At 39.1% G+C, this 25,481-nt stretch overlaps 1 protein-coding gene across 2 annotated transcripts; it reads left to right on the top strand.

Moving 5' to 3' along the window:
- Positions 1-1,060: 1,060 nt before the first annotated feature.
- On the top strand, positions 1,061-22,241 carry LOC100367986 (major facilitator superfamily domain-containing protein 6-like). Of its 2 annotated transcripts, none has more exons than XM_085494237.1 (7): positions 1,061-1,172; positions 14,825-15,757; positions 16,594-16,747; positions 17,901-18,057; positions 18,323-18,526; positions 20,868-21,103; positions 21,823-22,241. In XM_085494237.1, exons 2-7 carry the CDS (start codon positions 14,877-14,879, stop codon positions 22,003-22,005), a joined length of 1,815 nt encoding a protein of 604 aa, XP_085350363.1. In that variant the 5' UTR covers positions 1,061-1,172; positions 14,825-14,876; the 3' UTR covers positions 22,006-22,241. The 2 variants fall into 2 exon arrangements, with proteins under 2 accessions (XP_085350363.1, XP_085350364.1); XM_085494238.1 differs by lacking the exon at positions 1,061-1,172 and adding an exon at positions 6,870-7,038.
- The last annotated feature ends 3,240 nt before the right edge of the window (positions 22,242-25,481 follow it).

The raw sequence follows: 25,481 nt of genomic DNA, 5'->3' as shown, positions 1-25,481 counted from the left end.
GATTACTGAACATTGAGGACTCTGCTATAGGTAACATTCTAAACGGGGGGGGGGGGGTGTCCAATAGCATGTGTAATAATATATGATATGTACACAGGTTGACCTTTTAAACGCCACAGTACACTTTAGACACGTTTTACAAAATAAGATCAGACATAATTAAATTATAAATATTTTTCCGAAATTTACAAAATTTTGATCAAGACTTGTCAGTTGGAAATTATGTCTAGTTGGTCCAAAAATATAAAAAAAAATATATAGAAAATATAAAAATTTGTTATGAAGCATGTTTGACTTGCTTACAGTCTGTTGCGATTCCGATGAAAAATTCTTGAAAAATAAATATAAATTGCGTAAACATGGGATGTTGCAGTCAAAGGACTTTCGCGTTTTACGCAATTTATATTTATTTTTTAATTGTTTTTCACCGGAATTGTAACAGACTGCAAGCAAGTCTAAAAGCATATAAGCAATGAGAAAGTACATTTGGTCTAAAAATTAACAAAGAAATTAGACAAAAAATCATGCTGAACCAGAATTATGGCGGGAAAATGATGGTGTTGAGAGGGTTAAATGAATGCCACGTATAATGTAGAAACTAACGAAATCAAAACGTTCGCTCAGTCTGTGAGACTTAACAGCGCTGAGTATGCGCTCGAAATTAACTGAGTAACATGAGAAAATAATCTTGGCATATGGCAATGTATTATGCGAAACTCAAGTTGAAATATTTTGAACATTTATATCAATATTTTGAATTCATATCATCCACAGTACTCGAAAATTTCAGGACAAATTGTAGGAATGACGTCATAATTGCTTCATAGAAAGCAATGCAAATTTAAAATCAGTGTTCGAACTGAGTAGTCTTTTATTTTTATTCCGCGTTGTATGTTTGAAAGCTGTAAATACTATGAGTGGTAAACTGGCGGAAAGCAGGCTCCCTAGCACAGAGTACAGACATTCTCAATACATGAGCAATGCATATTCAGGCGAGGGTAAATAACTCTCCGAAACGCAGTGCAATAATAATATCCAATAACTTAAGTGGTCCGTTTAGAGTCCACAGCATATGGAGATAAATTGCGTTCCAGTTTAGGGGATTGATCGAGCGCGAGTGCGGCTAAAATCGTGCAAATGTTTCGACGTATGGGAGGACAGTTTTTTCAAAGGTAAGTTTAAACGTGTTTACATCATGCTATGGTTACCATAGCAACTTTGTTTTTCGAAGCATCGTCAGTCCTGGCATTGAGCGCTCGAAGCTTGAAACAGTATTATTATATCACAATATGTCGAAAACAACAAAGAACTGTGCACCGGACGGTGTACGTTTCACGTTAAATCGACGTGCTGTCACGATTGAATATTGAATTAACTCAGTCATATAGGCTGAAAGCATCAACAGGTACTATGGCGCAGCGTTAGTTGTGCCCGACTCGGAGTTGAGTACATGCGCAAACGAACTGACCGACCAAGCATCAAGGAGCTAAAGCCACTCGTTAAGATTCAGTTATTACCGAATGCAAAATTTTTTTTTTTTTTGGGGGGGGGGGGAGTAATGTCTGCCGCACGCCGGTCTGCAGGTGCTTACTCTGTCCTGGATCACGCTAGAATAACGTCATATACATCAATTTAAATAGTTACTTGGAGCAGCGATCACATCATGTTGTCTTCTCACTCCTGTAACATTTCAAACTTGGAATATACTAGTAGTTTCTGCAGTAAAATGTGCAGTATGTATACATTCAAGTTAAATTAACATAGGCCTGTCACATAGTCCCATAGTTCTATGGAATATGGTTTCTGTGGCAACCTGTATATAGAAAAAAGTAAGCAAATAACACCGAATAAACGGCAAGGTAAATACTAAACTCATAGTTGCTGTCGACATAGGAAGTAAAGTAAGCAAATAACACCGAATAAACGGCAAGGTAAAGACTATGTCTAATTATAGTAAACACGTACTGCGTGCGTGACTCGAACCGGCGCTCGCGTACGGCACCTAATCGCCTAGCTTCACGCCACTACACGTCTTCCCCTCGGCCACCGGGCATCCCCAAAAAAGGATGCTTAATAACCGAGCTTATTACGTGCAGAGAACATGAAACCCGTCCACGCGATCCGCGCCACACAGCGTGTTTATGTCGACAGCAACTATGAGTTTAGAATTATTTCTCAGTACTTATTCACTGTTACAATGCTGTACCATTACTTTCACCATCCTACTACAGCCAGATCTGAAGGCCTTTGCCTCATTCTGGCCACGCTGTGTGGCGCGGATCGCGTGGACGGGTTTCATGTTCTCTGCACGTAATAAGCTCGGTTATTAAGCATCCTTTTTGGGGGATGCCCGGTGGCCGAGGGGAAGACGTGTAGTGGCGTGAAGCTAGGCGATTAGGTGCCGTACGCGAGCGCCGGTTCGAGTCACGCACGCAGTACGTGTTTACTATAATTAGACATAGTCTTTACCTTGCCGTTTATTCGGTGTTATTTGCTTACTTTAAGGTAAATACTACGTCAAATAGTCCCATAGTTCTATGGTTTCTGTGGCAACCTGTATATAGAAAAAAGTAAGCAAATAACACCGAATAAACGGCAAGGTAAATACTACGTCAAATTATAGTAAACACGTACTGCGTGCGTGACTCGAACTGACGCTCGCGTACGGCACCAAATCGCCTAGCTTCACGCCACTACACGTCTTCCCCTCGGCCACCGGGCATCCCCCAAGAAAGGATGCTTAATAACCGAGCTTATTACGTACAGAGAACATGAAACCCGTGCAACACTGGTAATATGCACATACACCCGGTATGGAAAGAAATCACGTGACATTCGCTGTTCATGGCTGCCACGTGTCCTAAAACTATTTTCAAAGAAGTAGAAGAAACAAACATGTCAAATATGTAAATATAGTTACTATGACATCATAAAATAAAACCTCTGAATATTTGTTGTTTATTATTAATTAAAAGTTTGTTAGGGAATTTAGATTGAAGAGACAATCGTGTGTTCTTCGTTTGCGCGAGAGTGACGTCACATCCACCGAACACGGTCCGAGTACTTCACAAAGTATGACAACAGAGTTGGTGAAACTCCGAGTAACACAAGCGGTTTGATCGCTGTCAACGAGATGTTTGCAGAAATTTGCGTCTACGGTCTTCTGGATCTCTATATACAGAAGAAAACTTGCGGGAAAGTTCTGTCTCCTGTATGTATATTTTTCACTAACTGGTCACGTCGAATGCGCATGCGCGTTATTTTATCAGTACAAATCAGAAGCCTTATTAATTTCTTTTTTAAAACAATTTTACAAATTGTATTTCCCAACAAGCATTGTCAATATTTATTCATTTTGTTTGACAGTTATTCCGTGATCATGTCATGACATGTCACAACAAATTCTGGATTTAAATTATAAAAATTAATGTTAATACCCAAACTGATAAATATTGATTTTATTTTTTTACTGTTATATAAAAAAAATCAATTGACCATTTGCCCGTCTCTCGTGCACCTGATAATCTGTTTGATTACGTCACATACGTTTAGGCTCGTTCAAGGTTTGTTTATTTTATCTTGTCGAATCGGAAAATTAAACAGAAATTGTGATCATTGCAACGATACTAACGCGAGGTTACCCCCCCCCCCCAAGTAGTGGTTTATTAACTAGCTCCGAGCTAGAGGCTCCATTAAGGTCGGACGCGCGCGACAATTTTGTTTTTGACGGAAGTTTCTTGATTTGCAAAGTTATTCCATGTGACTGGTTAATCGACAGCGTTAAAAACAATCTCGTGGTGCCCGAGACAGATGAGACGGAGCATATTTGCAAGGAGTAATTTGTTACGTCGAAACAAATGTTCTCTGATTGGGCAATTAAACATGGCTGCCAGATAGGGATTGCCGATAAGTTGAACTCGCAAGTACTCGTTCCAGTAGAAGCAACACCTTTGTAGTTGCACATTTTATTTGCATCGATATTCAGACGAATCCGACACATCCGAATTGGAGAAGAACACTGGCCCGTGACTGTAATTCGTGTTTGAAACACGATAATTACGATATCAAGCAGATCACGTTACTAAATAATTATTTGATAAATTAACGTAATTAAATTTTAATACATTTTCTTTCGTCATTCGATTATGTTTTTAATCAGCATAGTTCATACGTCCATATTACTGTAGCCCTCCGCCAGAGAGTACACCTTTACAATCAGTCGCACAAAGCGTTTCCCGTGGTACATTTCAGATTTATATGGTCACGTGAGCGAGACACACATGGTTTCCGGTAAACAAGATAGAGTCAAGTGTTTAAAGCAGGAGGGTCGTCACCTGCGCACGCGCGGGAATTAAGTACGAAGCGACGATAAGAACACACGCTCAAAACGCAAAGGCTCTTGGGTAGACGCTTGTTTGTAAACAATGACGCGTTATGGCCATCTGACGCATGCGCAGGTGACGACTCCCCCGCTTTAAACGCTTCTTTGGAGACGTTTGGCATTCATAAGTATTGTATTTGACGACGCAGAGATACTCTCTATCGCATGAACACATGTTACATTGTACCCTGCCGCTGTAAATACCGGTAATACTTTCCTGAAGTCCGCTACATAGAGATTACCGATATTGTGAATTTGACAAGGGTTGTTACAACAAAGGACGTTACAGTGTTTATATTGTTGGCACTCTTCGAGTAGAAAAAAACTTAAAGCGGGGGAGTCGTCACCTGCGCATGCGTCAGATGGCCATAGCGTGTCATTGTTTACAAACAAGCGTCTACCCATTAACCTCTGCGTTTTTTAGCGTGTGTTGTTATCGTCGCTTGGGACTCAATTTCCGCGCGTGCGCAGGTGACGTACTTCCCGCTTTAAGAGCGCGACGCGCTGTAGTAACATATAATAGAAAAAACCGCCTAAAATCGCTAAAGTGTCCATTGTTGTACCATCCCGAGAGTGTTGTGTATGAGAGATACCCCAAGTCATTGTTGTAGTCGTTATATATTACGTTATATACTCGTTATATAAACACTGCATCAGAATTCTGGGTTATAGACAGGCACATTGTTCCTTTCACACAAGTATCGATACGTAATCTGATGTTTGTGTATTTATGCAAACAAACCATTGCCCTGACAACTACTTAAAGCGGTGGAGTTGTCACATACGCATGCATAAGATGGCCATAGCGCGTCATTGTTTACCTTTGCGTTTTTAGAGTGTGTTGTTATCGTCGCTTGGGACTCAATTCCCGCGCATGCGCAGTAGACGACCCTCCCGCCTTAACATGACGTGGATGTCTTTATTCCAGAGAAGTGGTGTAAATTCACGTCCCCGGAAAGTGGGATTCTGACACCCTGATATACACTAAAATGATTAAAAACATTAATCTCAGCGCAATAAAAACACTCCCTTCATCAACAGTCTGACAGACTGAACTATTCCGGTGACAACAGTCTGTTTGGAGAAACACTGCCAGAAAAAATGCATGCTCTTAAAGCATTATTTTGTAAATATTACTTTTTAATAATTCCAGACAACTATGATAGACAGCATTTCACCATATGTTACCGCACATTGCGAGATACATTGAGACCTGTTTGCCTTCGGGATCATGCATCACGTGACTAAATAATTATGACTGTTTACACTAATGAGAACATTTGATAAATTGACATAATTAATTTTAGACAAATTTATTTTCGTCATTTTATGTTTTGTATTTCGTAGCAAGGAACCATATTTACGGGCTTCTGACACTGACGTCACACTGACGTCACCCGTGGTAGATTCTCGACCGAGTTATCGCTCGAGACGAAGCACACTGTAAAACACAGTCTCTTAATCTCTTGCATTGTGTAAGTGTTGTAACTAACGAATTCAGATACTCGCTATATCACGAACACGTGTTACATCTTTTACTGGCACGGCTGCAAATAATGTTCTCCTCTCCTCAAATCCCCAGTGAGGGCAGGTGTGAAAGTCACGCTGGCATCCGGCATCCGGGGTCTGCATTTGTCTTCGGGAAGCAGTACCGTGTGACAAATAGAATAACGTATCTTTGTCAATGATTCCTTTATGAACACTTTTTTGAAATAGCAAACGCTGGAAATTCTCTATGTATGAATATTTTAGTTCAGGGGTCACGCATCTGTGATCTCCCGAGTGGCAGGCCAGCATTGAATGAGGGAGATCTCATTTACTGTATTTACCGGGGTGCAGGGAGGTGGGTTCATGTCCACGTGGATGTACAATAATGTTTGACAGCGCCAACAATGGAAAACATGTGAAAATTACGTCACATATGTTGTTTATATCACATAGATTCAGTACCAGTAGACACGATGGGCTCAAGGGACACTGTTTACTGTTTGAAAGGTTTACTGGTTTATCGTTTTATAGTAATAGTTTTTTGTCTTTTATTAGGATTGACCACCACAAACTCCCGGGCGACGGTAGATACACTTTGTAGTGTATCGTTTTTTTTCCCCTTTTTATTTGAGCTAGATTTCTAGGATGCTGCTGTAATTTATCAAAGTGTGTATGAGGATTGTTTTTATAAATTTATTCTTCAGTCATTTTCTCCGTGACTTTTTCTTTTCACGGGATCTTCTTTCAAAATGTACCATTCCATCGCGGTGTGTCTGATGGTAATACGTCACCCCCTCTCAGTGTCGATATACTGACAAAACTGTGTTCGGTCGTGACGGCGTGATTAAATTCTGCTTATGGGGTTTTACATTGGGTCTGTGTACTGGAATCAAAACGAAGCTTTTTTCTTTCACCCATCATTAATAATAGCGATTGTGTTATGAGTACACAGCCTGTCGGCTTCGATAGCTCCAGTATCTCATCACTGTCCAATCAGCGACGGGGTGTCAGATCAACGCCGGCTGTCGTGCGACAATGCATATTTCATAGTCGCGCCCGATGCGATAGCCGACATGTCAGAGGCGTGTGATAACCCTACGATTTATTGATCGATTCGTAGATTCCTAAACCGAGTTGGATGAACGAGATTACCACCCGAAATCGGACAGGTAAGTGAACTTGATGACGTGTGACGTGACTAACCTGTTGTATGGTTCCCACAGCTGGCGAAGTTGTAATCACAATGTCATGGCGCTGTGTGATTTATAATCGCCACACCTCCATTTAATTTGAATCAGCGAGAGTACACATGCAGAAAATCATGGTACTGAACGTCAGTGAGATTAGCTTAGAATGATTGATTCCGAATCGGGACTCAATCACACTGTGCCATGACCGGTCCAACGCCGAGGCCAATCAACTCCTCAGTGTCGTCTTTTTTTTTTAAACGTTGATCAAATAACAATAGTTAAATTAAAAATGTGAACCTAACTTTTTGTGCGCAAATAAATCCTTGCACTCATATGGTTAGTTTGTGTATTATTTCATAACACCAGAAAACAGGTTTTTAATTTAAGGGTGATCCAATTTTTATTTTGGGAGGGCTTGTGGTAGGTCTATAGAAAATTGCATATTTTAAGAGTCATGCTAACGCGACGGTGTGAATCAGTCTAGTAAGATATAATTTTCAATGTTCGTATTTACCCGTCACCCAACACCGTGAAAATACCTCGCCATTACCGGATATAATCTTTAACAGGTGTTCGATGATTTCTCACCTCATAGCTTCTATTTTTAAATTGTTGACAAATCCATTCTTTATCAGCGGAAGGCAAATTCGCCACCGGCATGCCGGGAGTGGTTTTCCACTTTGTAATCGCTTTGTGAATTGCGACACTTGTATATCGTGACACAATGGACACTCTCTACTGTTTCCTGATGAGACATGTTCACGCAATGTTTAATATTAATGTAAACATTACTTTTTTGGCGCGAATACAAACAAATATATGTAATATAAAAACACAGACAACAAATGCGAATGTAAGTTTCAGCATTTGCCTATCGTCTGCCGGAGCGTTTTTCCCGCCATAACTCTGTCTTATTTGTGTTTAAATTGTATGTACATTTCCATACTTTCAATGTACATGTTGAGCCATACTGAGCCACTGTTTACCGGTTTTGACCATGATTGAAAGTTTTACCTATATATTTCAGTAATTTTCTCTAAATTCAACTTTTAATTTTTACAAAACATAATCTGACATTACTTACACGTTTTTATCAACAGTTTTAAATATTTGTTTTTCAGTATTTTTCAAAAATATCAAAGTTCGAGTCAATCAGACGATCAAAAGTTGTATGTATATTTACAGTACTGGTATTTTTTTTAAGCGGGAGAGTCGTCACCTGCGCATGCGTCAGATGGCCATAGCGTGTCATTGTTTACAAACAAGCGTGTTATCGTCGCTTGGGACTCAATTCCCGCGCGTGCGCAGGTGACGACCCTCGCGCTTTAAATTCGACGTTAATTTTGGACAAAACATAATCTGACATTGCTTACACGTTTTTATCAACAGTTTTAAATATTTTTTTTTCATAATAATATTTTTTTTGCTGAGTCAATCAGACGGAACTCAATATTGCTTACTAAACGCTACTTCCTCTTCCACGTAATACTAGTATGATTTCTCCATCTCATATTACTACACATAAACATCAAGTTGCAAGCCCTTTCCTCATGAACACGTTCTTTCTTTATTTTTTTAACATAGAGTAAATATTTCCGTAATGATTTAATATTGTACTATCTCAATACTATATCATTACTATTTAGGTACTAAGACTGACCACAGAAAGAGGGACTGTGGACTGACCTAATATCGCTAATTGAATTTCCGTAATGTGGCAAAATTGCATTGTGTTTGTACATCACTTGTACAATACAGTGTTGGGCAATATGTCTGTCACACAGTTATGAATATATCGTTTCTATGACGTCCGTTCAAGTAATACGGCATGGTATTTTTATGTGCGTGGTGGGGGAAATTGCTACAGTTCGTTCACTCGTAAGTCAGGCCACATAGTTTCAATTTGGTAGTGATTTGTATATTGATTGTTGCGTTGGACTAGTCCAAGGTCGAGCCGTATCCTTGCTGTATGTGTCCAAAAATTGTTGGGGATGCGAGGACCACTGTATCCTGTTTGAGTATTCCTCAGTTTCAATGGGGAAAGTCAAAGCCACGCAGGGATTGGGGTTCTGTAACGAACATAATCTAGTTTCGGCTGGTCTGGTTGACGTTTAGATTCAGGGGTTCTGGATAACACATTGACTTGTCGCAATGTCTTTGTGATAGAAAGATGTCCATGTTATCTTGTCAATATGAACATGGACTATATAATGAAATATTCATTGACTTGCAGTTTGTATTTAAACGGGACGGAAGAGATAAGTGTCGACAACTGTCGCCTGCAGCAAACAAATTCAGATAACGACTTTCAAACCGTCTTACGTTTCATTGCTCACAACAAATCATCGGGGCGGAGCTACGTCACAGACGTACCACGTTGCTAAGACGCGCACCACTGTACCATGCATTTCTACGGGCTCTGTGCGCGCTGCTGTGGAACGCCGATCAAAATTTTCAAGAAAACACAAACTCAACTTTGAAGTAATTCTGAACAACCGAATTTATATATGTTACACACGTAGGGCTAATCTTGTTACACTGTTCAGGGGAGTCTCAACAACCATCATAAAGTACAGTTTTCTGCGAGATTTCGGCCTTTGTTTTCACCGCGATGGTTGCCAGGCGGTGAAAATGCCCGGATGCCCGCCCGAGGATAGTCACTATCCAGATAAGTGCACAGCCTTTGTAGTTCCCGCCCAAATATACATGTATTAAATCACGTGATCAGCCAAGCGATTCTAATTATGATATTTACATGCACACGGTGACGGTCCAGCTGACGCAGTTATTATCAACAATGCAATCCAATATAAAAAAGCTTAAAACGCAAATATTATTATAATTGTACACACAACCAAAGTGGTAGATGGAGTGTTATTTATAGCTATCGAAATGTGCAGTCGGTTACATTTGTTTTGCTTGCGTGCGCAGACTGGCTGGCTGGCAAGTACCGGTCGTTTTCGCACTCGAGGATAAAAAATGAAGGCCTTCATGTTTGTGCGACTTCTATTTCGGTTAAGTGTTCCTGGTTATGAAACAATGTGTGGGTAAATTTCTAGCAGTAGGTCGCCACCCAGTATTGATCAGTGAACGACGTTTTTCGTCACACATTCGCCGGCATGCAGGCTTTGGCAAAAATGTAAACGTACAACGTCACAGTGAGAGCCCTATATGTACCCGGATCAGTGCATCTCCTCCATGAACGTGGCCCACCAGTGCGTACATAATTTTTCATTTATTTGTCAATGTTATTCTCTTTGGTACACCATGAATACAATTTATCATGATAGAACCTGTATTACAATACTGTTGTGTGGCAGGGCTCCAGAAGGAGTACCTGCAGTTTATGCAATTTTTTTTAAATTATGCTAATTTATTCATGACGTAGCAGTTTCTGTGCTCATGAATATTCATTAATTTGTGGATCAATACATTCTAAAAGGGGCGATATATTATTTTGGGGGGGAGAGTTAGAAAGGGGGATTAGCAATCCTTAGGGGGGTCAATACAAAAGAAGGTACTCATTTGGGGAGCAGCATTGACCTGCAGCACGTGACCTGCAGCTGTCAACTGTGTTCGTACTTCGACTGGCTTCCATGTGAGGTAGTATTCTTATGTTCTGTTTTTCTGACTTGAGTTCTTGATATAAACACCGTCCCTCAACACCGGTGTTGAGGGACGGTGATATAAAGAAGTTGCTGTTTATGTTTTTAACGTCTATCATATCTTGTCTTGTAGGAGTGTCCTGTCCGTGATTCAAACTTGCTATCTTTGAGTTCCCAGCGCACTGTCTTGTCCACTGTACCACGAGTGTCTTCACACAAATGATGGGATTTAAGTCCTACTTATAGGATCAATGTTTTCACTAGCATTCAAAAATCGTACTAACCGTACTGGATTCGAACCAGCGATCTCTCATATTGCCTACATTGTACATATCCACTGAACCATATGGATAGTCATGATGAATGAATTATTTGTTTTCATATTTAGCTTTATTGCAAATTAGTGTTTGCGAAAATAGACTGGCAGGCATGGGAATTAAACCCGGGTCCTCCTGATCACTGTGTAGACAACTGAACCACAAGACCACAATTGATTGACTGGATGTGTTTGCATTTGATAAGACTATATAGTGTATATAATATATATATATATATATATATATATATATATAGAAATACAACATATTTCTATTATTGAGTTACAATTGTCCAAAAAATTGCCAATATTGTGTTTTTACTTGTGTAAACTATATACATGGCATAACCCGTTAGTGTACATCTTGCCAATTGGGTGTTTGCCATTTGCGTTGCCCATACCAGACCCGACCCGACCCCTAACCCTAATGCCAAGACACGTTCCTGTTTATAATTGCTCAATAATGATACTCTGTTGTGTACTGTCTGCGGGTAAGTTGCATTGATGTCAACTGATTAAACAAGTTGCGTTTAAGTAATTTCCACTATTAACAAGTGTGTGGACAAATATTTGAGATTAATTTTGGTATAGACAACTCTCGTTTAATTATTTTACACCATTACAAGTTGTTAAATTGAGAGAATAAATTTCTCAACAAATATTTAATACTTAGTTTGGTGTAAACAACTCACGTTTGATTAATTCCCACAATTACAGGCTGTTAAATTAAAAGAATAAATGTGTGGACAAATATTTTAGACTTATTTTGGTGTTAGACAGCTCTCGTTTGATTAATTCCCACAATTACAGTTTGTTAAATTGAGAGAATAAATGTGCGAACAAATATTTTAGACTTATTTTGGTGTAGACAGCTCTCGTTTAATTATTTTACACCATTACAATTTGTTAAATTGAGAGAATAAATGTATGGACTAATATTTGAGACTTATTTTGGTGTAAACAACTTGCGTTTGATTAATTCCCACAATTACAAGTTGTTAAATTGAGAGACTAAATGTGTGGACAAATATTTTAGACTTATTTTGGTGTAGACAACTCTCATTTAATAATTTTACACCTCTACAAGGTTGTTAAATTGAGATAATAAATGTGTCGACAAATATTTGATACTTATTTAGGTGTAAGAACTCGTGTTTGACCAACGTCCAGCATTGCAAGTTGTTAAAATAATGAAATAAATATACCGGTATCATTGGATATTTTATTTAATTGTGAAACTTTCTAACAAAATGTTAACTGCTGGCTTCGAACCCTCAATCAACAATTCCGCAGACACAATATAAATTCCACAACACCACAGAAGATATTTGTCTGTTGCCTGAATTGTTTTCGTAATATAGGGAACGCCATCGACACTTTAACAAAACTTACCTTGGGTCTTGTTTATCTCTTGTCACAATCTGGAAACTGTTGAACAAATTGCGCGTCGTCCATGTCCAGTTTTAGACGCAAGTTATTTTATTATTCATTCAGATTTGTATGGTGGAGTTTTGTGAGGTTTATTATTTTTTTCGCTACGTTCTTTGTTTACAACATGAGAGATTTCAGTTTATTTGATTTACGTTTTTACGGTAGCTCCGAGCGGGATTCGAACCCACTGTCTTTTCAAGCAAATTTTGTTTTATTTCGATGGCACGCTTGTGTACCACGCCACGACGTTGGTCGTTAAGTGGTGTTCATTTTTTTAACTACTCCAGTGTTCCGATGAGTTGAACGGAAAAGCCAAAACGATTGCTGGTTTCTGATTGCTTCGGTTCTGGTGAGTGTGTATCTAGTGTGATTCGAACCCATGTCGTTTGTATTGGGCGTTTTTTTTATTTCCCATGTTGGCTACGCCGTAATATGCAACCACTTCCCCGTTTTATTGTGATTTTGAGAGTGTTTAATGATGTCTTCCCCACCCGTCACGCCATGACCCAGTTTCAACCACACGGCCATTTTGCAACACAGTGCGTGACCCTCGGCGTGACCCGACTGACTATATGAGCGTTCTGTTCAACTGTTAAGCTAGGATTTATTACCGTTATTATCATTATATTGTCACGTGATTTGTTTTACCTGATGTGTAATGTTTTAAGTATCTTTATTGTAATTTGTATATACCAATTCGTATATACCGAGGAAACCCCGCCGATTGAAAGTCATGTATTTTGTGACGTCACCAATTCGTGTGTAGGTACGGCTTCTAGATCCGTGCCTGTTGTGTTTCTGTCGATATTTAATGTCAGAAAATAAAATCGTAGAACATTTTTTACATTATCGACTTGTTTGTGATGTCTCAGTTGCGCGTTCCGCTACTGTGCGCCGGATAAGGCAAAAGAACAAAGACAGATAATTGTGGCAGACTGAAAAAAAAACTATTCGTAGAAATGACCGCAAATCATAAGTCCAGTTTGCAAGAACATAAACATTTTCGTCATTTTTATACAAATGTTAGATTGTGCGATGTTTAGCCAAAATGTCCCAGTTTTCAACGCACATGACAGAAGCATGGCACAATTATATGCTGATATGCTGACATCACTGTGCAAAATGTACTTGTTCTAACAACAATTCTAAACTCATAGTTGCTGTTCGGTGTTATTTGCTTGTTCTAACAACGTTGCTTCAATAATATCACAGATCGTGTTCGATTCTAATCGCCATCGCGCCCTCTGTCATATGTAACCATGGTATTTGAGATAGTCAACACAATTTCTGGGGACAATGGGACAATATTTGAGGAGCAAATAGCTCTCGTGACTCTCGCTGTCAATGAGATCCCGGCGGCCATTTTGCGCCTTAGGTATAGTTGTCTCATTATTTGTCAGACGTTAACGAAGCGTAAGTTAGAATGTATTTGCTAGTCTGTTTGTATGGCTTAATTTTGGCCATGTTGATTTTATAATCATCATGATGGATCCTCAACCATTTCCAGGACAAGCTTTGACTATTTTGTTCCAAGTTGGTACAAAGACAAAAGTTAACGGATTTCATATAAACTTAAATTTGTTCAAAATTTCAGTTTTCAGTTTGTTCAAACGTGGTGCTGTCAGTACTCGTGGTGGTTACTTAATATGCACGTTATTTATTTTCGTAGTGATATTCAAAATTGGTGAATTCTTCCCATTTCAAAAAAAAAAGAAAAAAAGATATAATGATGTTATTTTTTCTTGTGATCGGATTCAGTATCTGTGTTGATTCACCTCTAATATTTGAATTCTCTGAATTTACACCTTTAAATATCATATGGACAAATTTCAAATGAATCTCATTTCCCGATTGATATCTTGTACAATATGCGATATATGTGATATATAAGGCCACGTGCCCTTTTTTTTCAAAGACTGAGACATTCAAATCCTTTTTCTATATATTTTGTTGATTTGCGACCAAATGGTCACATTTCCCATCGTCTACAGGTCTTCATACTATTTTTTTGAAATCGGGAAAAAATTCAATGAAAGGACATGTAATTTAAATGTTAAATAAGTAAATTTAAAGCGTGGGAGTCGTCACCTGCGCATGCGTCAGATGACCATAGCGTGTCATTGTTTACAAACAAGCGTCTACCCATGAGCCTTTGCGTTTTTAGCGTGTGTTGTTTGTTATCGTCGCTTGGGACTCAATTTCCGCGCTTGCGCAGGTGACGACCCTCTCGCTTTGAATGTGGCAATGTGGGAGAGAGTGGAATATTGCAGTGAAGGCATGGAAAATATGCAGTATGGTAGAAAACTGAACTCCCACGAGATGCCTCTGATACACGGTAAACAAATTAAAGACAATTCGATAACAATGACATTTCAACATGTAATAATTTTGTATTCATTTTCTATCTTCACAGGTAATAATCCAAATCACCGCCGGGAGGAGTAACAAAGAGATTGTAGAAAAAAATGAGTAAGATGACAGAAATGTCACCAATCGCGAACAATGATGCGGTCTCCAAGGAAACCACAGATTACACAAAGCCGAAGAAATCTGATAAAATATGTGACCTTAGAGAATTCTGTAAAATTAATCCAATATTGCTGACATCAAAATTGTTTTATTTTTTCTTCTTCGGTGGAATTGGTGCTTTATTTCCTTACTTAACCATCTATTTTAAACAGCTTGGTTTGGGACCGCTGCGCATTGGACTTCTGAGTGGCGTTCGACCGTTCATAGGTTTCTTGAGCGGACCACTGTGGGGCGCTGTTGCTGACAGATACCGGAAAAGGAAAATAATGTTGATGATTTCGCTCTGTGGTTGGATCGGCATGCTTTTGGCATTGGGGTTTGTACCACCTGCCAAGGAGGGGGAATGCCCCGTGGCTGCGAACATAGTCGAGCAATTCTTGAACGGAACTAATGCCACTACTGCGACAGAGAATTCCACCACGGAAGTGTCACGCCGTAGTCTAAAATCTCGATCATTTAGCGATCTTGTGCACGTTAGCTGCGGGAATTGCCAACTCACGAATCATGACGGTAGATCGCGCGATCTATACAGCGGGCGCTCGCATGTTGTGCTGAGGTCCGCGAAACCTGAGTTCAGCGAAGAGGTCGTGGCAGCCATAGACACGATGAACGACGGAGAAGACCGAAGCTGGTTGTACGATGACGATAGTTTACAAAAGCTGTTCCTGATATTGATGGCGCTGATTATGATCGGCGAGTTCATGCAGTCCCCGGCTTCAGCTCTTGCGGATACGGCAACACTCAAAAATCTCGGAGAAAAAAACCTGGATAAATACGGACACCAAAGGGTGTGGGGCGCTATTGGTCTCGGTGTGGCGTAAGTATTTGCTATGATGAATACGATAATGCTCGATGATTTTACACCTGTATTTTGTTTATAAAAATAATGTATTGTTATGGATGGTGTACTTTTTGCTTTCCTGATTTTTTCAAAAAATATTTTGAAAAATGCAATTTTTGTTTAACATTGCGCTTTATGGAATTGTTCTAAAAATAACTATTTTTGAAAAATGTTAGGACAAGTTTCTCAAAATACGTCACTGTAACACACAATAGAATGCTATTTTATGGTGCCACGGTATAATAGCTTCATGATTTTACATAATAAACCAATGAACCTTTCATGCGATTTATGACCAACTTTCTCAAAAATGATGAGTCGGCTTCTACCTTAATAATTCCAATTGTTTACAATTTTATAAGTTACAAATTATCACCATATTCATGCATGTAGCAAATCATCGCACCGCCTGTGAAAGCTTATTGTGCCGACGGCGCATTTTCATAAGCGGTGTGCTGAATGGCCACTGGGTCTCACGGTTAGTTAAGTTGTGAATATGGAATTTTGTGTTGAAAGTATGATGTATGTTCATCCGCTTGTATATAGATGCGACTTCCACATGGCATGTGCATTTTTTTTTTCTCAAAAACTGGAGCGGATGAAAAATTTCCCAATAACTTCCCTTACTATATCATGCTATATAAATAGAACCCAGCGACCTTTCGCTAAATACTACCGCACATGTCGGATTACCTATAGACCATTGTTTTATAGGAACTATGGATCATCTAATGTGAATTTCGGATGTGAGATTTCTGTTTTGTATTTTTTAACATTTCGTGGATTGTTGTCAATTCTCATCGTCTTTGCAGATCGTTTACTGTCGGTGCACTGCTCAATTTAACAAGAGAAACTTTCACAAAATGTGGTATCGAGTTGGTGTACAGCGACTACCACGTGGCGTTCTACTGTTTTGCTGTATTAATGACAGGGGCTTTTATTGTTGCCGCTACATTCAAGTTCAAGGTGAGTGGTTCAATATTACACGTGACATAGTTCCAATTCTCACCGCATGTATTCTCACTGTGGTGTAGAGGTGGGCGAGGGATTGGAGTTGCAATGGCGGATCCAGAAATTCGGCGAAGGAGGAGCGCTTCTATTGACGTGGCCGAAGTAGACCTCCGGTGGACTGGGTTTTTCGATTGATTTGTCAATTATTTATTTTTTGCGGACTGAAGGGGGCGGGGGCGGCGCCTGGTCTCCCTCTAAATCCTCGCGAGTTGGATATACATCGCCAAATTGAATAAAGTGGAAATAATATACCCAAGAGTAGACTCTTATACAAAAGTCCAACAGGGAAAATAGACAATGAACACAAAACAAATAACTGTCAACAACAATCCACAATAATACGCTCGTGAATAATTAATAAATAATGTACGTTTCAAACACCAAACCATGCGTAACTTTAAAATATAAAAACAAAAAAACTTTGAAATATACAGACCCGACCTATCCCAACCCTAATTTCCCTCCAAAATGTATAATGAGTGATGTCTTTTCTTAAACAAAACAAAACAATAACTAAACATGTCAACATCACAGTTAACCTTTTCACCACAAGTTCCCTCGTTCCATCACAAAATAGTCCCGTTTATAGTCTGCACTTTCCATAAGAAGATTGGGTCAAAAATAGCCAGATTATTTTAGTAAAAACTGAAAATTGACCCAAATTTTTTCTGTTAGCTCCAAAATTAAGGTTTATTTCCAGAAATATTGTAAATATAAGGAACAAAGTTGCAGACAAATTCGGTCGAGAAAGTCTGGTGATGAACAGGTTAAGTCGAAGGATACATACAAGACAGAATTTGATAGGTTGAAAAAAAATGTCAACAAACAAGCTTATCTATGATTGGTTAGGATTGGATAGCCGTTACATTGCCCATCACCCCTCCCTTCTTAGCTAACAGTCAATCTTTAGATCATACACAGTTACTTGAGGGCTATTCGTCGATCACAGTAATGTCACTTGTGAATACTGATGTCTTTTGTAATCTGTGGTAATATTATTGACCATGTTGAAATTAAAAGATTTAGCTTCCCCGAACTTCTTCGGCTTCAACAAAATTTTACCGAGGGGGAAAAGTGCTATACCGGTAATTCAACTATTTTTTTTCAGGATGACGTTGATGACAAGCCATCGAATCACAATCTATTGTCGTTACTCAAGCTACTGAGTAAAATACAGTATTCTTCAATATTAGTTGTATCATTTTTTATGGGAATCTGCAATGGTGTCGTCTATGGATTCCTGTTTTGGCACCTAGAAAATTTAGGTAAGTAAGTATTTTACATCATTTTTACCGCATTGTTGAGCAAATTGAGAAAACGTCATGTGGTATTTTGTCTGAATGTGACATCAAATCCGCCATCGTTGTTTATCCTCGTTCGTGGACCCTTTAACAATGGACCCGGTAAGTAGGTTTTAGTTTGATAAGGAAATCTCATTGAATATCATATCGCAAATACAACACCGCAACGAAGGTAAACAGGTATTTTTCGTTGGATTGGTAAATAAATAAATGAATATTTTTTTTTCAGGTGCATCACAGCTACTTATGGGAACAGCCAGCTTTCTAATTTACGGGTCAGAGGTCATCATGTTTTTCCTCTCCTACCCGTTATTAATGTCGATAGGTCACATATGCGTGCTGTACCTCGGTTTGGTATGCTACGCACTTCGATTCTTAATCTATTCACAAGTAACCAACCCATGGTGGGTACTTCCGGCGGAAGTACTACAAGGTAAGGAATGTTTACCGATTTTCTTTTTGCCCATAATGCATTTTGTCACATGCGTGCTCGCTAGGTAATTTTATACTGGGTATTAATAGTACGTACCAACAAATATCATGTATTGCGTGGTACCCAATGTTAGGAAACAACGTGACCATATCTGCTGGAACGGTTAGCATGTTAGTTTACTTTTGACATTTAGCATTTTTTTGTAATTAGTGTGTAATTTAAAAAAAAAAAGATAGAAGATTTCTGGTTACTTGGCTACTATGCGCGCGACAATGCCAATACATGTATTGCAACTATAGACTGCTCGGAAGTACTTCCGGTCATTATAAATTTGAATTTGCATAATGTATAAATAGAAAGTTGATAATATATGAAAGGCGTTTTAATCGTACCCACATATGAAACAGAATAAACCGACTGCAACTGCAAGACATCTCTTCTAGAGAATTCAGTCGGTGATATCAATAGATTGTACTTATAAACAGAGAAATTAATACATGAAACACGTGATTAGAACTCACGATTACGGTGGACAGATGGGCTAGTTTATTTTAAATCGGGAGGGTCATCACCTGCGCACGCGCGGGAATTGAGTCCCAAGCAACGATAACAACACACGCTAAACACGCAAAGGCTCATGGGTAGACGCTTGTTTGTAAACAGTGACACGCTATGGTCATCTGACGCATGTGCAGGTGATGACTCCCCCGCTTTTAGCTTTAAAAACGGTCATACAATTTGCCATGAAAGCAGTGGTATCGACCCTGCGGTCGGTAACAAGGTAACTCGAAACTTGCTTACTAGTCATTTATTTGCTCAATACTAGTATAAATAATTACGTTGATCTGTGATCTCGCTAGTGGAAGCAAATACGTTGAAAATAAGCAGGACGTTCATATGTTGTACATCAAAATGATATATCCAGCTCCTGCCCTGTAAGTTTTGAACCACGTGGTTCCAGGCATATTTGTTCGATGTACCAGCGTTTGTTCAACCCATTTGTCATCATTATAATGACTCGATAACGAACGTTTACAGACACGAATAATGTCAACAGTAGGGAGTGACTATCCCCGTTATTATGAATACAGTTTTTATGTTTGCCCAGCTGTCAAATGCATTATGTTACTGTACTTCCATTACTGTGAAATAATTTATTTTAGCTGGAATTAATTTTCGCTGAAGAGACTTTTTGGGTGTTCTGTATGGATTTTATTTTCACTGATTTTTGACGAGTTAAATGTAAAATATAGGAAAAAAAGAATATTCGCTTGATTTTATTTTCACTGAATCATTCCTTTAGCGAAAATTAATTCCAAGCGACAATAAAGTATATTACAGTATGTAGTACACAGTTCGTACCACTCGTGGTCATGTGTTCTATGGCCCGGGTCTTACGTTTATTCCCGTTTTCTTTGCCTCGTCATACGAATGAAGAATCGGTAAATGTCTTCATTGAAAACTGTCAGATTCACCTATATACATGATTAAAAATGTCTGGGTTTACCGGTTAAGCGGGTTGTTTCAGACTGAGGTTGTCCCCTCGTGACAAACGTAAACGTGATGATTCTATGAATGTAAAATTTGTTGTTGTTTTTTTTCGTCTACCTATTCCTTTCAAACATTTTATCCGTGACTAAATACAATATGACACAATGAACACACAGGATATCAGAAACCGTATCAGTGTCAAACTTGTTTATTCAAGTTGTCACAGAATAAAACCTATTTTTTCATATTTTTCCCAAATTTCAATCAAAGCCAAAATTGTCAAAATCATATAAAATACGTACAGAAAAATTTTGGAGCAACATTTTGTCGGTAAACAATATGGCGCTAAAAAAAGGTTAACAGGCTATTAGCCAGGAATTCAACTGAGTCTAAAAGAATTCAACTTCATGAAAAAATGTAGATGGTTTTGGATATATTTTAGTAAAATTATCAAAGAACAATAGGAAAAAAACAGAAAAATGGGAAAAGTTGCCAGTCCAAAATCAAAGTTGCCAGTCTGTTTGGCTGTTTTGACTGGTGGCTGGCTAAAAGCCTGAGGGTTGACGACGAATGCTTGAAAGAACATTCTCTCTAAAGTCAATTTTTATTGCCTATCACAAAATGAAACTACACAATTGTTTTTTAAATGCTGATGAAGACCCGTAACTAATGGTGAAACGTAGTGCCACATTCATCAAATTGTGTCAAAGGGCAGAAGCACTGCACTGTCACGTGACAAGACAACTATTACGTGTAGTTAGTGAATCGGACCATTTAAAAACGCAACACCGGACCCGGGCAACAAAATACTACTTCAGTTTTAACTTTGTTCACACATTTTCTATTTTAGGTATCACGTTTGCCGCCGTTTGGACTGCGCTGACGTCGTTTCTGGCGTTCACCGTTCCCAGTGAGTCGTTTGCGACGATGCAGGGTATTCTACACGGTATTTACTGGGGACTTGGCAGCGGAGTTGGTAATATGCTAGGGGGTGTCTTGGTAGATTCCTTTGGTGCTGTTACCACGTTCCTTGCATTTTCAATGGCTAACATAGTCGTATTGGGATTATTCTTCTGTATACAAAGGGTAAGGCACCACATATAATACTGTAAAAAGGTTAATTATTCACTGGGTTTTAATTTTGCTTATTATGCGCTAAACTAAAACCCAGTGAATATGTAAAATTTAGCATAGAAAACATTATCTAAATGATAAAACTGTGAATTTAAAACCCACTGAATATGCCTGAAATGGTAAATCAGCGAAATTCAAACCCGGTGAAAATTAGTCATTTTACAGTAATGTACGAGGAAAAATGTCGGGGTTTCACAGACCAACTATTTCTTGACTACAGTGTAGATTGTGTCGTGCAGGAACTAAATCACCCCAAACATGGATATGCCAGTTCGATATCGTAACTTGTTCAGCTAACGATGTACAGAATACAAAATGTCAGGTTGTTAAGGCTTGGAAACGTTTTCAAAATTGTTTCTTTCGGCTAGATATCAGACTTGTTCATGCTCCACCACTTGTTATTCAATATTTCATTCAATGGCGACTTTTTCAATTATCTTTTTCACCGGTTGACAAGACAGCGGGACAATAGTTTATCATTGTTGTGCCAGTTAAAAAAAGAAAGCTTTCTCAGTTACATCCTTATCAGTTTTCATTTGATATCACGTGTGACGTATATGGAAATTAGCGTATGGACATCAATCATGTGATAGCCACAATCCAATCAGCAAATTAGCTGAATTCCTCCATTCTTACGAGGTAACAGTTTTGTTAACAAATCTTTCCTCCAGTGCTGCCCGACGCCGGAAGTGAAACTGAATGGTTATGACGAACTGGAAGGTGACATGAAAGAAAAGGCGGAAGTGAAGTCGAAAAAGTCCGAGGGCGCTGCTGAGAAACATCAAGTGACTCTCCCATCATATCCGATAGAGGCCGCTGCAGCACAAGCTCTTCCCGGATCTGACTATGAATAAAAAGAATGTTTGCCACATTTTTTTAAACCGAGCTCGATTTTGCTCAGATAGACTGAGTTTGATAGCAAACTGTCGACGATTACAAGTTTTCGACTTGTAAATATTTACATTGCACAGGGTAGTACTTATTATTTGTATGGAATTTTAGCAAATACTCGTAATTTCTCAAATGGCCCAAATTATGTATACACTTATTTTCTTTGTCAACATTAACATTTAAACATGATTTAATGTTACTTTGCTTCGTTTATTGATTTAGATAGATGCGCAACAATGAGTATGTTTCAATGTGTCGTTTGCTACTGAGTTTGACGGGTATTATGAAATGCATATTGGACGCAAATGGCCGCCGAAATCTCACGAGAGCGGGAGCCACGAGACTTTCTCCTCAAATAGAATTCAATTCTGTCAACATCGCGTCTATTACAAATTGTTACGTAGATTAGTGCATGTGACCGGTGAGAACGAATGGTACTCGGGTATTATGAAATGCATCTTGGACGCAAATGGCCGCCGAAATCTCACGAGAGCGGGAGCCACGAGACTTTCTCCTCAAATAGAATTCAATTCTGTCAACATCGCGTCTATTACAAATTGTTACGTAGATTAGTGCATGTGACCGGTGAGAACGAATGGTACTCGGGTATTATGAAATGCATCTTGGACGCAAATGGCCGCCGAAATCTCACGAGAGCGGGAGCCACGAGACTTTCTCCTCAAATAGAATTCAATTCTGTCAACATCGCGTCTATTACAAATTGTTACGTAGATTAGTGCATGTGACCGGTGAGAACGAATGGTACTCGGGTATTATGAAATGAATCTTGGACGCAAATGGCCGCCGAAATCTCACGAGAGCGGGAGCCACGAGACTTTCTCCTCAAATAGAATTCAATTCTGTCAACATCGCGTCTATTACAAATTGTTACGTAGATTAGTGCATGTGACCGGTGAGAACGAATGGTACTCGGGTATTATGAAATGCATCTTGGACGCAAATGGCCGCCGAAATCTCACGAGAGCGGGAGCCACGAGACTTTCTCCTCAAATAGATTTCAATTCTGTCAACATCGCGTCTATTACAAATTGTTACGTAGATTAGTGCATGTGACCGGTGAGAACGAATGGTACTCGGGTATTATGAAATGCATCTTGGACGCAAATGGCCGCCGATGATCTTTCATCGGCAGCATTACCTCATGGTCTGTCATGACATGAATGAACACCGACTTAGTTGAATACAGCTACCATTAAAAATGCCAACTAAAATAGAAGCGTTTTAGTTGCTGCGGAATGAATCAAACAACATCTACTCAAATAAATTATTTATTTATATCGGCAATTATCACTTTCGCGCGGAAATTTCTCTTGCCTAGCAGTGTAATTGTGGTGGCAAATAACGACGCAACTATATCGGCGGAAAGACACAGCACCCAAGAGGTAGTGAGTACAGTGTTGTTTACCGCACATAGTTGCGACCTGGAGACATGGGCATTTTCGTTCGAACCCGATGAATCTTTAAAGCGGGAGGGTCGTCACCTGCGCAGGCGCGGGAATTGAGTACCAAGTGACAATAACAACAAGCGCTAAAAACGCTAAGGCTCATGGGAAGACGCTTGTTTGTAAACAATGACACGCCAGTTGGCCATCTGACGCATGCGCAGGTGAAGACTCCTCCCGCTTTAAGTTACACATGTACTACCAAATGACCGCCTCTTTGAAAGCGAAAAAGCTACGCGACCTTTTTTACTTCACCTACATCACCTTCACTGTTCCAAATACCGTGGTTTCCAGGGTTATCTGTGCAACTTTCACCCAAAGTGATGAGTTTCCACCGCCACCTTAGTTCAGATCGGATGTCAGTGTGACACGCGCGCAGCATATGGAGTTAATCCAACCCAAGGATATATTAACATAGCTGGATTTGCGACTCATCAATAAAAACTCATTCTACGAGAAATGATGTTGTACAGTACATAACCAAGTTTGGATTATATGATTATATACATATGTTATTTTCATGACCTGTGAACTATACGGCATTTTGTCCTTTTTAAAATAGCCAATCACCGACTCGGACACTGGGTTGGCGGTGGAACCCTGCGCCAACGAACGAGTTTCGTCACATCAAATTATATAACAAGTTTTGTTTTTTTTGCCGAGAATTACGTCATCTCACCGAATGTGTGTAATAAGCAGATTATGTTCTAATTATATATGGAACATTAGGAATAAAACCGAGACCTCATAGACGCAAGTCTATTCTGCAAAGATTGACAAGTACTTCCAAGACACAATTTCACATGGTAACAGTCTCCCAGTGATTGTGGTTGGACAATATCCTGTTTTAATTACACAAGCCCTGGTTAAACAGAGCATACTGCAGTGCACCGTTATCAACTGGGTTTTGGTTTCGAAATTGAGCACCAGAATATGAATACCAAATATTGATACTAAATCAACATCTTTTGAAAATTGAAGTTAACTCAATTTTTTGCTGGGAAAGAGAAATAAGATGAGGAACATTATGATATGAAAAGGCCACTATGCGGGAGGGGGTATGTAAAACCAGTATAATAATCTGCTGTCTAGGCTGGTTAATTTGAACATGTTCGGCGTACTAGTCCGTGTGGCACTGATTGGAAGCATGTATTTTCAAAAATAGATTTAATATGATGACATAAAATCTATCTTCACAAAGGAATACAATTTGAAAACGAACTGATCGAGCTGCCCGGCGCTCGGTGTATCTCAAATGGTAGAGGGGCGTATCCATAACACTTCGAATGTGTTGAAGTTTGATCATATTTCCCCCCAGTTTTGATCGTTTTAATTTTTGTTTATATCGCTAAACTACGGGTAAATAATACCGATATAAAATAAGAGCAATAAGCTCCGTCGAAGTTGGGTATATCACTCGATATTGCACATTTCACTCTAGCATGCAATCGACTGTGTATATATCTCGTGCGCTGTGTATATATCGTGGTATGCCTGCATACAGTGGAGATTTGCATGAATAATCTATTCAACGCTTTCTCTTTTTTTAATATGTAAATAAGATTGTCTTGTAATACCTAACTATCTTTAGAGGCCGATTCTAAGTACATTATCATAACAAACTTAAAGGGGCACTTCCAGTTAAGCCTAATCTCACAACAAATTTGCTTTCTGGATTAAAATTACAATGGATAACAAAAGATAGATTAACTTTGTAAATAACATAAACTATAGTGTCCCATGATTCTTTGGTGCAATCCCTGGGCTTGAAAGGTTCCCCTTTAAAATTATTAGCCTGACATATAGGTGTAAGTTGCGCCCTCGCCGGCCAAACTGCATCAGACCAGTGTTGGGATTGAAACACCGTGGATGGTGCAACTTACGCGACCTTGTCAGACTAGGATACATGTATGCGAGAGGGTGAACTGGGTTGCATTCACTCTCATTTTCTGCAAAATTAAAAAAAAACGATAGAG

Source organism: Saccoglossus kowalevskii, chromosome 20, assembly GCF_978046115.1.
Source record: "Saccoglossus kowalevskii chromosome 20, keSacKowa6.1, whole genome shotgun sequence".
NCBI classification, from domain to species: Eukaryota; Metazoa; Hemichordata; class Enteropneusta; family Harrimaniidae; genus Saccoglossus; species Saccoglossus kowalevskii.
This window is presented reverse-complemented; position numbering and strand designations above follow the sequence as displayed.